General features: G+C 42.7%; 1 protein-coding gene across 3 annotated transcripts in view; it reads right to left on the bottom strand.

Moving 5' to 3' along the window:
• The window catches only part of EYA2 (EYA transcriptional coactivator and phosphatase 2), a 262,669-nt gene that overhangs the window by 86,552 nt on the left and 163,472 nt on the right, over window positions 1-12,645 (bottom strand). For all 3 annotated transcript variants that reach the window (XM_049100621.1, XM_025470310.3, XM_025470311.3), the window contains 2 exons: window positions 11,764-11,941; window positions 518-660 (listed from right to left, as the gene is read on the bottom strand). In XM_049100621.1, the coding sequence (XP_048956578.1) occupies window positions 518-660; window positions 11,764-11,941 (321 nt within the window). The remainder of the gene's footprint in view (window positions 1-517; window positions 661-11,763; window positions 11,942-12,645) is intronic.

Below are 12,645 nucleotides of genomic sequence, written 5' to 3'. Positions count from 1 at the left end.
ATTTTAAAAAGCATCTAAGGTGATACTAATATGTGGCCAGGGTTAAGAACCCTCTAACCCAGCTGGGGAGGTCCACTGCTCACTTGTGTCCTTACCAGGGCCTCTCAGGATGTGGTCTCCAACCCTGCAGTAACAGCACAGTTCTGGGAACTTGCTGGAAATGCAAATTCTCAGCCCCCGCCCCCAATCTACTGAATTGGAAACTCAGAGTGCGGGGCCCAGCAGTCTAGGTTTTCACAGCTCCCCTGCCTACATTCGAGAACCTGTGTCCTATGTTCTTTACTATCTCCAGGGTCACTTTTCCTAGCCTGGTCAGTCAACAGCACTTCCTTATGGCCAACATAATTCTTCTCTACTTTCTCATCAAGTGGTCTTTTCTCTGTTACCGAGCTTTGCAGACACAAAGGGCCATTCTCCCCTGTGTGCATGGACAGAACTCTGCCCCCTGCCCCAGGTTCTTGTTCCAGCCACAGATGGAGATCACATTCACCACGTCAAACAAGCAGTCTGGAGTTACCTCGATCTCGTTGTCCCCGGCTGGGGAGGGGTCACTGCTCCGCTTGGACCGGCCTCGGAGCTTCCCATCGGAGGCCCGGTGTGGCCTGTCTGCGTCTCCCTCTTTTGCCGGTGTGGAAGGTCCATTGTGGGTGTTATAGTCCCCTGTGTAGGAAAGGGAGGGGTGGACATATCAGAAGCTTTGCCAGGAAATATCACACCACCAGAACCAGCTCCCTGGTGCTAGGTCCCCAGGGCAGCATGGAACACAAAGATCTCGTGGAAATCAAATCCGCTGTGGGTGGTCCTTTCAGCCTATTCATGATCATTCACTCATGGGGCAGAGAGGCCCTGGGCAGGCATCATGGTCCCAGGCACTGCTTCTCACAGTACTGAGCTTCTAGAGAGAGGGAGGGGCGTCAGACAAACAAGTGAGGACAGAACACCCGGGTGAGGATGCGTGTTACAGAGAATTAACAAATGGGATGGGGCCTGGGTGGGGGTGTGCTGGGAGGTTCCTAACTGATATGGGCTTCTCTGGGAGGGCTCATGGAAAAGGGGACACCTGAGCGGAGATCTAGGGAGTGCGGGCGAGCCGCTGGGGGAGCTGTAGTGAGCAGAGTTTTGCCTTTGCAACTCTCCATATCCTAAAGCCTGAGAATCCCCAGAGCAACAGAAGGAAGGAAATTAGTAATTATATGGGGCAGGGCAGCAAACTTTGCTGTCTTTAAGAAATGCCCAGCTTGGGGCGAAAGGGAGGTATCTGGGGGGAATTCTCTGTGTTGCTCTCCCTGTGTGGCTTGCTCCATTCTCTATGAGACAGCACAGGGCTGGCACTTGAGATGAGTCAGTAAACGATGTGAACTGAGTTCTGGCTTGACCCATATACATGCGGGGTCAGTGAGAAGGTGCAGCGCAGAAGGTGGCCACCTGCCTCTTCCACCACCCAGGAGGTGGTGCTTCTGGAATGTGCAGAGAGGCTGCCATCCTCAAGCCCTCAGGCACCTGTCTGATGACCTTGCAGGAATGAGCAGCACCCTCCCGGGACCCAGGTCCCAAACCCAGCATCCAAGCTGTATTGTTTTTTTAAGCACAGAAGTTTGAAATACATGTTTTTTGTTTTAAATCAGAGTTTACTGTCTTTATTTAACTCCCGAAGTGGGATGATGTCACTCTGTGTTACCCCGCAAACTAATGGTGGAGGTAGAGCCACAGTCTGGGCCAGCCCTCCTCGCTAGAGGGACAGAAGCATAAACCAGCGCAGAGCCTTAGAGGGCACTCCATCCCGCTCTCTCGTTTCACAGCTGCTTGTTTTAGCTCCCAAATGTATCCTGTGGACTTCATCTCTCTTTCCATAATTGCCAGTTCTTGGACCATGAAGAGGAAAATGCTTTTGTCTAAAAATACTTGGCAATGTGGACTGGTTTTTTTTCCCCCCTTACCCTGGAAGGACGATTTCCCCCTAAAACCCAAGGGACCGAACTTGGTTTATTCAATATTTCTAAAACTTCTTAGCAGACTAAGGACATAATAAGAAAAGGTTTGGTTTTGAGTTGTCAGGACTTCAGGGCCATCTCCAATTGCCCAGCATTTTCAGGACGCAGCATGAGAGATCCTCAAATATTGATCTTGCAAAGACTTTCTTCTGGAGGGTGGAAATAGGCGGTAAATAAATTCACAGATGCTAAAGAGTCGTAGATAAAGTTTATCCTGATTTACTTGGTATTCTAAGGCTATAGGGGCTTAGAAAAACATTTGTTAACCCCATCAATATCCAGGCAAATATTATTAAAAAGAGGGGATATACCAGGCATCTAAAAAAAGGCTAAATAAGGTGTTGGGGAAGTCAATATATTAAGAGTTTTCCAGGGCACCTGGGTGGCTAGTTGGTGAAGCGTCTGCCTTTGGCTCAGGTCCTGATCCCAGGGCCCTAGGATCAAGCCCTGGTCAGGTGCTCTGCTCAATGGGGAGTCTGTTTCTCCTTATCCCTCTGCCCCTGCCTCCCCACTTGTGCTCTATCGCTCTGCTCTCTCTCAAATAAGTAAATAAAATCTTAAAAAAAAAAAGAGTCTCTCTCCTTGCTTCCCTCCCCAAATAGCTCTTTCCCCACCTTTTTATATTCTTGAGAATGAAGTGTCAAGGTTCAAGGTCACAGTCAGAGGTACACAGGCTAAAGCAATTTATGTAAACCTTCTTAGGGATCATTTCATTCTTTTTTTCTCTCTCTCCTTACACTTTTACACAACCTTCCAAGAGTTTCCTTGTAATCCCTTTGTGATCCTTGCCTACCACTCTGCTTCCCAGGTGACCACTAATACACTTTCTCTCAAGAAAAATTAATTTGCTTTTTCTAGAGTATTAAAGAAATGGAATCACACAGTATATATGCTTTTTTTTTGGTCTGGCTTCTTTCAACCAGAATAACTGTTTTGAGATTCAATCCATGTGGTTACGTATATGGACAGTTCATTCCTTTGTGTTGTTGAGTACTATTCTATTGTGTGGATTTACCACGCCCTGTCTGTTCACTTGTGGATGGACATTCGGGTTGATTCTAGTTTTGGGATGGAATAAAGCTGCCATGAATGTTCACACATCAATCTTGGTATGACTATAAGCTTTCTTTTTACCAGCGTAATTATGAGGTCGTGTGGTGAGTCTATGTTTGACTTTTTAAGAAACTGCTAAGTTGTTTTCAAAAGTGGTTGTGCCATTTCACATTCCCACCAGTGGGGTAAGAGAGTTCTAGTTGCTCCACATCCTTGCCTACCTTTGATATGGTCAGTTTTCACGATTACAGCCATTCTAAGGGGTACACATTATGGATTTAATTTGTACTTCTCTAATGACAAATGATCAGCATCTTAATTATGTACTTTTTTTTTTTTTTTTTTGCCATCCTTGTATCTTTTTTTGTATCTGCTCAAATTTTGCCCATTTCATTACTGAGTTGTTTGTTTCCTTAGTCTTGGGTTTTGAGAATTCCTCCTATATTACATAATATGTGATGGTGAATCTTGTGTGTCAAGCTGATGGGCTGGTAAAACATTATTTTTGGGTGTGTCTATGAGGGTGTCTCCAGAAGAGATTGGCATTTGAATCAATAGACTCAGTAGAGATCTGCCCTCACTAATGTGCAGGAGAGCATCACCGATTTCACTGAGGGCCCAAATAGAACAAAAAGGCAGAGGAAGTGCAAGTTACCTTTCTTCTTGAGCTGAGATGTCCATCTTTTCCTGCCTTAGACATTGGAGTTCTTGGTTCCTAGGCCTTCTGACGCAGACTGAATTGCTCTACTAGCTTTCCTGGCTCTCTGGCTTGCAGGAGGCAGGTCACGGGACTTGCTGATTTGAGCTATTTTTTTGTAATAAATCTCTATCTCTCTATCTCTGGTTTCTTTGGAGCACTCTAATACAACATACTTTATCAGATACATGCTTTGTAATTATTTGCCCCCCAGACTTCTCTTCCCATTCTCCTCACAGTATCCTTCAAAGAGTGAAAGTTGTAAATTTTTATGAAGCCAATTTATAGAATTTATTTTCTTTTTGGGTCATGTTTTTGGTGTCATATATGAGAATTCTTTGCCTAGCCCAAAGTCACAAAGATTTTCTCCTGTTTTCTATACACGTTTTATGATTTTATGTTTAGGTCTATGATCTATTCTTTGTTAATTTTTTTATGTCATGTGAGTTATGGGCTGAAGTACAGTTTTTCCAAATATAGATATCCAGTCGTCAAGAATCTTTTGTTGAGAAGACTATCCTTTCTCCACTGAATTGTCTTGAAACTTTATAAAAAAAATCATTTGTCCATATCTATGTGTGTTTATTTCTGCATGCTCTATTCTGGTACATTGATCTACTTGTCTATCTTTATGTGATACCATATTATCATGATTACTGTGGCCCTATAGTATTTTTTTTTTTAAGATTTTACTTATTTATTTGAGAGAGAGAGAAAGAGAGAGAGAATAAAAGAGAAAGCACAAGCGGGGGGTGAGGGGGCGCAGAGACAGAGGGAGAAGCAGGCACCCTTCTCAGCAGGGAGCCCAACTTGATCCCAGGATCCAGGGATCATGACCTGAGCAGAAGTCAGACACTTAATCAACTGACCCACCCAGGTGCCCCTGTAATAAGTGTTAAAATCAGGTAGTGTTAGCTTTGCAACTTTGTTTTTCTGTATCAGAGCCATTGAGGCTATTCTAGATCCTTTGTATTCTTTGAAGTTCAGAATTAGCTTGCTAATCTCTACAGAGAAGAGTCAGATATTGACAGAGATTGTGTTAAATACATAGATCAATTTGTGAAGAGCTGACATCTCAGTAATATTAAGTCTTCTGAGCTGTGAGTAAGGTATATCTTTCCATTCACTAAAGTCTTCACCTAGGGTGGCTCAGTGGTTGAGCATCTGCCTTTGGCTCAGGGCATGATCCTGGGGTCCTGGGATTGAGTCCTGCATCAGGCTCCCCACAGGGAGCCTGCCTCTCCCTCTGCCTGTGTCTCTGCCTCTCTCTCTGTGTCTCTTATGAAAAAATAAATCAAATCTTAAAAAAATTAAGTCTTCACTTCTTTCGGTAGTGTTTCATAGTTTTAAGTGTACAACTCTTGCACATGTTTTGTCAGATTTATCCCAAAGCATTTAATATTTTTTGATGGTACCGTAAATGAGATTTAAAACTATCCCATTTCTGGGTGCCTGGATGGTGTGGTCATTTAAGCACCTGAATCTTGGTTTCAGCTCAGGTTGTGATCTTGGGGTCTTGAAATCAAGCCCCACCTCTGGGTCTGTGCTTAGCACAGAGTTTGCTTAAATTTTTCTTTCCCTCTGCCTTTTCTGACTGTACTCTCTCCCTCTCAAATAAATCTTTTTTTTAAAAAACTATCCTATTTCCTATTGCTTATTGTTACTATATTAAAATACAATTGATTTTTATACATTCACTTAGTACTCTGCAACATTGCTAAGCTCACTTTTTAGTTTCAGCATTTTAATAAATTCTATCTAATTTTCTACATAGGTGATCATGTCATTTTACTTCTTTTCCCATGTGGAGGCTTTAAATTATTTTTCTTGCCTTACTGTACTGGCTAGAATCTCCAATACAATGGTGAATAGAATTGGTAAGAGTATACATCTTTGTCTTGCTTCTGATCTTGGGGAGTAGCTGTAGGTTTTTTGAAGCTATCCTATTTTAGTCAGCTTGGGCTGCTATGACAAAAATGTCACAGACTGGGTGGCTTAAATAACAAAGATTTATTTTCCACATTTCTGGAGTCTGGGAAGTCCAAGATCAAGGCATTGGCCAATTTTATTGCTAGTCAGAGTCTTCCTCCTGGTTTTCAGATGGATGCCTTCTTGCTATATGCAGACACAGTAGAAAGAGAGATATATTAACTCTGATATGTCTCTTCTTATAATTGCACTAACCCCATTTATGAAGGCTCCACCGTCATTACCTAATTACTTCCCAAAGACTCCACCTCCAAATACCAACACATTGGGGATTAGGACTTCAACATATGAATCTGGAGGAGGGCACAAACATTCAGTCTATAACATGTCTTTTTCTAATAAAGAAAGTTCCCTTCTATTCCTAATTTGGAATTTTTATCAGGGACAAATGATAAATCTTGTCAAATATTTTCTATGCATCTATTTAGATGAACTTTTCCTTCCCTTTCCAGTTAGTTAATATGGCAAATAACATTGATTTTCAAATTTTAAACCACCTTTGCGTCCTGGGGATAAATCACACTTGGTCATTATATATTATTCTTCTTTCATATATTGTTGGACTTGATTTGTTAACATTTTGTTTAGAAGTGTTTTATCTATGTTGATGAGGGATATTGGTCTATAGTTTTCTTTTCTTTTTTTTAAAAAATATTTTTATTTAGTTAGTTGAGAGAGAGGGGACTAGCATGAGTGGGGGTAGGGACAGAGGTGAGGGAGAAGCAGACTCCCCACTGAGCAGGGAGCCTGATGTAGGGCTCATCCCAGGATCCTGTGATCATGATCTGAGCCAAAGGCATACACCTTTTTTTAAAAAAAGATTTTATTTATTCATGAAACACAGAGAGAGAGGCAGAGACATAGGCAGAGGCAGAAGCAGGCTCTCTGCAGGGAGCCTGATGCAGGACTCGATTCCTGAGCCCTGGGATCATGACCTGAGCTGAAGGCAGATGTTCAACTACTGAGCCACCCAGGTGTCCCCAAAGGCAGACACTTAACTGACGGAGCCACTCAGGTGCCCCTGGTTTCCTTTTCTTATAATGCCTTTGTCTAGTTTTGGCATCAGGGTCATGCTGGCTTCATAGAATGAGTTGGGAAGTATTCTTTCCTCTTCAATTTTCTTCAAAATTTTGTGTAGGATTGATAGTTCTTAACTTAAATGTTTGGTAGTCTTAATCAGCGAGGCCATCAGGGCCTGGTGATTTCTTTGAAGGAAGATTTCTGACAAAAAATTCAATTTATTTAATAGATATAGGCCTATTAAAGCTATAGATCTATTTAGGTTGGCGTGATGTTTGTAAAATTGCATCATTATCTCTTTAATATCTGTAGTATCTGTAGTGATGTCATCACATTCATTTTATTGGTAATTTACATCTTTTCTCTTTTTCCTGTATCAGCCTATCTAGAGTTTTATCAGTTTTATTTATCTTCTCAAAGAATCAGCTTTTGGTTTCACTGATTTTCTCTCTTTTTTTCTGTTTTCAGATTTCATTGATTTGCATTTTGGTCTTTATTGTTCCCTTTCTTCTTCTTACTTTGAGTGTATTTTGCTCCTCTTTTTCTAGTTTCTAAAGCAGAATAGGAGGTGTTTGGCTTGAAATTTCTCCTCTTTTCTAACATAGACACTTGTGCTATAAATTTCCTCTTATGTACTGCTTTAGTGATGTTCTACGAATTTTGACATGTTATGTTTCATTTTCATTAAGTTCAAAATACTTTAAAATTTTCTTGTATTTTTTTCTTTGACTCATGGGGTATTAGTCAGGGTTCTCCCAAGAAACAGAACCAACAGGATGCATGTAAATATATATATAAGAGGAGGTTTATTATAGGAATTGGCTCATGCAGTTAGAGGTCAGGAAGTCCCACAATCTGCTTTTTGCAAGCTGGAAAACCAGGAAATCTGGTGATATAATTCAGTCTGAGGCTGAAGGCCTGAGAACTTGGGGTAGGGGAAGTCTGGAGGGTTCGGGCCCCACTGGTACAAGTCCTGGAATCCAAAGGCCTGAGAATCAGGAGCTCTAATGTCTGTCCAATTATCTTTTTAGATAATCTGCATCATACTGAAAAGTCTGAAAAGAAAAAAGCCCTTAAGGAACCACTACTAATTTGTTTTTTCTCTTGAGTGAAGTATGTTCAGATTTTGTCCTCTACTTCAGCAAATTGCCCTGCAATCATCTGTAAATTGCTGGAACTTTGTATGTTAATGCATATCAATGCAGACTGGGCAGAGGGCTGGGGTGAAGAGCATCAGGATACTATAACCAGGCAATGCAGAGTATGAGCATGATCTATCGGTAATATATAAACCTCTTGAGGCTCTGGAATTTGGAACCAACCACTCAAGGAGATCCTGGATAATTTCAAAAGTAGAGTTTTTATGGGAAATTTTGAGAGAGAGAGAGAGAGAGAGTGTGTGTGTGTGTGCGCGCTTGCGCACATGTGCACACATGCATGCTTACATGCCCTTCCTTTATAACAGACACCGGGGAAAAGAATCAAGAGACCTCAGTTACAGCTGACAACTATTTATGTCATTAGATTTTATGTGAGCTTGTTAGACACACAGTAAAAACCATCTCAACCACTTATTGTTGAACCTTAGACCAAGCGATAAATGAAGAACAGGGGGAAACAATAAAGAAACGTTTCAAAGAGATACAATGAACCTTTATGTTTGCTCTTGATGGGGAACAAAGATAACCTTCCTAAATACCCCAAATTCTTAGGAAGTAAGTCTTTGGAATCCAGTTCCAAATTATACATAGACAGTGGCAACTACTTCAGGATTTCCTGCTTATATCTCCTTTCTGCAACCAAGTGGAGCAGCCACACTCTGAAAAGCAGGATGGTCAAAGATAATTTAGAATTATGACAAAGAAAAGTTTGTTAAATTTCACACCCTTCAAAGAAAGCAATTTGGAAGTTGTTACCTAGATACTACGCATTCATTGAGTATTGCAATGAAATCACAATGACCAAAATCAATGCTCAAGCCCTAAACTTCCTTAAAAATTGACTTAAAAAGGACAACTGGGTGGCTCAGTATGTTAAGCATCTGACTCCTGATCTCAGCTCAAGTCTTGATATCAGGGTCATGAATTCAAGCCCTGCACTGGGCTCCGCTCTCGACACGGAGCTTTCTTAAACAAACAAACAAACAAACAAACAAGCCCACCATGGACTTAAAAATGCCTGGCCATGTTGTCTCCGTTTGTCACCAAACCAAGGATAATTAACTTGTCCCAGTGATGGAAAATTTAAAGGCTAAAAGCAACAGCTGTACCAAGAACCTCAGGAACAAAAGAAGTTAGTTTCCGCTACTGTTCTTTTTCTAACCATTAGCCAGTATTTATTGAATCAATGTCCATACACTCTCATGTTAGCTTAACTTCTACAAGCCCCAGTTTTTCAGAACCCACTGAAAAGAAAAGAGAACAAAATGCAATGGTATCTCCTTTACATTGGGCATTCTAAATCATTGCTGTCATGTCAATTAATGATAATATATCTAAACCATGTCATAAAAGAGAAGCCATGTGCATAGCAGATCTTTGGAAGGAATGAATGAATTCATAGGCTGGTGAGTTAGTTGCATAGGGATGTACATCACCCAGGGGCCAGGACGTGGGCTCCCCCACATGTTACTCTTTTTTTTTTTAAGATTTTATTTATTTACTTGAGAGAGAGAGAGAGAGAGAGAGAACAAAAACGGAGCAGGTCAAAAAGAGATAGAGAAGCAGACTCCCCACTGAGCAGGGAGCCTGACTTGAGGCTTTCAACCCAGGACCCTGGGATGATGACGTGAGCTGAAGGCAGATGGTCAACCAACTGAGCCACCCAGGCACCCCACCACATGTTACTCTTTAATTTAGGTGGGTGCCATTGGTTGTGGATACCTGTACTTTGGCCCATCATCTCTTCTGTCTTCCCCTGGGTAGTGTGCTCTGGGTTTTTTTTTTTGGAAACCACCTCTCCCTCTCCCTCATATGGTCTGGGTGGAGATGACCCAACTCTAGCTCTCGCTGTGGTCATAAGACCCAGGTCTGTTGCCCCATCTCAGCATTCCAACCACTGCCACAGAGACTGGTGTGAGGACAGGTATGTGACCTAAGCTGGGCCAACAGAAGTGTTACCTGGGACCTCTGCAGGGGCTGTTTGGAAGGAGGAACTCTCTCTGAGGGGTAGATAGGAAGGCAGAACTGAATCCTGAAGTGGCTGGTGACCATCTTTGCCACCATAATGGGAGAGCCTGCTTGAGAGTGAAATGGACACAGGAAAATGCAGAGCCAGAGGAAGAAAGAGACTAAGTCCAAAAATTATCATCTGAACCCCTGGACCCAGCCTTGAATTACTATATATCTTGATTGCATATGTTTAAAATTTCCTTTTTTGGGGAGGGTTCTGGATGGCTCAATTGGTTGAGTGTCTGACTCTTGGTCTCAGCTCAGGTCATGATCTCAAGGTGGTGAGATCAAACTCTGTGTTGGGCTTCCACTCAGCAGGAAGACTGCTTGAGATTTTCTCTCCCTCTACCCTTCCTCCCACTCATGTGCATGCTCTTTCTCTCTAAAATAAATAAATCTAAAAAAAAAAAAACATTTTTTTTTTGCTTAACTAGCTTGAATTGTATCTTCTATCTTTCGAAGCCAAAAAATCCTGGCCAATAAAAGGAATTCCTAAAGCTGTTCTGCTATGGAAAAATACATGTGTGAGGATTTTTTAAAAAGATTCAATTCTTGATGAGAGAACCAAGGTTTGATGGCCACTGACCTTCTGTTCTCAAATGGGTTTTAGATAAATAATCTCAGCTATTTGTGGCTACTGAATATCCAGGAGCCCTGGTTATGGAGCCCAAGAGGCCTGGGTTCAAATCCCAATTCCACCAATTACTACCAAGTTACTTATCCTCCGATCTTCATTGTTCTTACCTGGAAAAAAGGGGGTAACTGAAAACCAGATTTTGTGAGGATTGTGACTTTCCTTATCATAGTTTGAAATTCTGTATTTATGTGATTATTTGATTCCTGTCTGTAAGAATCAAGTCTATGTTGCACTTTATTTCCTGCTTGGAAAACAGCAGGTGCTTTAAAATTTTTGTTGAATCAATATATAAATAAGTGAAATGAGAAGACCACATAGATAAGTGCTTGGCACATCGCAGATGGGTAGCAAATATTAGTTTCCCTTCTTTGAGGACTGGGGCTCATCAATCCCAGGGCACACAAGCGCCAGGCAGGTAATGAACCTGAAGTATGTTGGCCAGATATGGAATCGTGTGTGCCTTGTCTGAATGGGGCACATATTACTCAGCCAGCCAAGGGTTGTCACTTATGAATGTAGACCTAAGTGACCAGGTTCAGATTTTCTTTCAAGAGAAGACCAGATCTATTTTCAAGAGAACGCAGAAATTAGAATTTTTTTTTGAAATTAGAATTTTTAGGTAAAAATTTTAAACATGGGGGCACCTGGGTGGCTCAGTGGTTGGGAGTCTGCCTTTGGCTTAGGTCGTGATCCCAGGGTCCTGGGACTGAGTCCCATATCAGTCTTCTGATTCTTCTTCTCCCTCTGCCTATGTCTCTGCTTTTCTCTCTGTGTCTCTCTTGGATAAATAAATAAAATATATTTTTTAAAGACTTTATTTATTTATTCATGAGAGACACACACACAGAGAGAGAGAGAGAGAGAGGCAGAGACACAGGCAGAGGGAGAAGCAGGCTCCATGCAGGGAGCCTGATGCGGGACTCGATCCTGGAACTCCAGGATCATGCCCTGGGCTGAAGGCAGGCACTAAACTGCTGAGCCACCCAGGGATCTCCTAAATAAATAAAATCTTTAAAAAACATTTTAAACATGGGCACAATTAAAGGCGCACACACATACACGGAAAGGCCAACAAAACATATTTGAGGGCTGGATTTAGCTCTTGGGTAACCAGTTCATTACAACTGGGACCTCTGTCCAGTCCATCCTTCCTACAAGAGCTCAGGTCTCAGCCACCAATAACCACGAGACAGTGACCATACTTACCGCCAAGCAACTCAGAACTCTGGTTGGGGACACTGTGAGATGCCTCCTGGAGGACGTAGGTGGATGTGGAGAGGGGAGACGGGCAGATGCTGCTGGCTGGGACGTAAGGAGGGCTGTAGGATGAGCTGTAATACTGGGAATACTGGCTCTGAGGGAAGCCGGGGTAGGAAGTATAGTCCTAGAAAGGGAGACACACAAGGCGCTGAGTGAGGAAGGCTGTCTGGGTGGGGGCTGTCCTGCAGCCCAGTCATAGGCTGACGATGGCAGAGGGTCCTTGTGAGGTGGGTCTGCTGTCTATCTCCATCTCTCTCACTAGAATAAAGCTCCATCAGGATAGGGACTCTCCCCACATGCAGATCCCAAGACAAGGATGCAAGTGCAAGTATTCGGGAGGTGAAGGAGACACCAGGTGGGGGATGGGGAAGTGAGACTGCAAAGGGAAGAAGCAAGAGCAGCCAATCTGAGGGCTTCTAAGTGGGGACTGGAGGGAATTCCCCGGGGAAACACTGGGATGGTATAAAACATACCCTCAGAATGATGTCTCCTAGTGGCAAGGGAGCTGGGGTTGTTCATATACCAACTCCAGCCAGTCTTTGATTGAGAGCTGCTCCCTGGGCTCTTCATTCCCTGGCACTTGCCTCCTGCCCTATGCTCTGATTCTAGGGAAAACCCTCAGCCCGGGGATGCAGAGGTTGCAATCTGGAAGTCAGGGGATGTGGCTGTCAATGTCTGTTTTGATCGCTATTGTATCCCTAGCATCTGAAATCGTGCTGGACACAGAGGGGAACCCAACAAATACTAGAGAGGGGCACCTGGGTGGCTCAGTGGTTGAGCGTCTGCCTTTGGCTCAGGTCATGATTGTGGGGTCCTGGGATCGAGTCC

This window comes from Canis lupus, chromosome 24, assembly GCF_003254725.2.
Source record: "Canis lupus dingo isolate Sandy chromosome 24, ASM325472v2, whole genome shotgun sequence".
Taxonomy (NCBI): Eukaryota; Metazoa; Chordata; class Mammalia; order Carnivora; family Canidae; genus Canis; species Canis lupus.
This window is presented reverse-complemented; position numbering and strand designations above follow the sequence as displayed.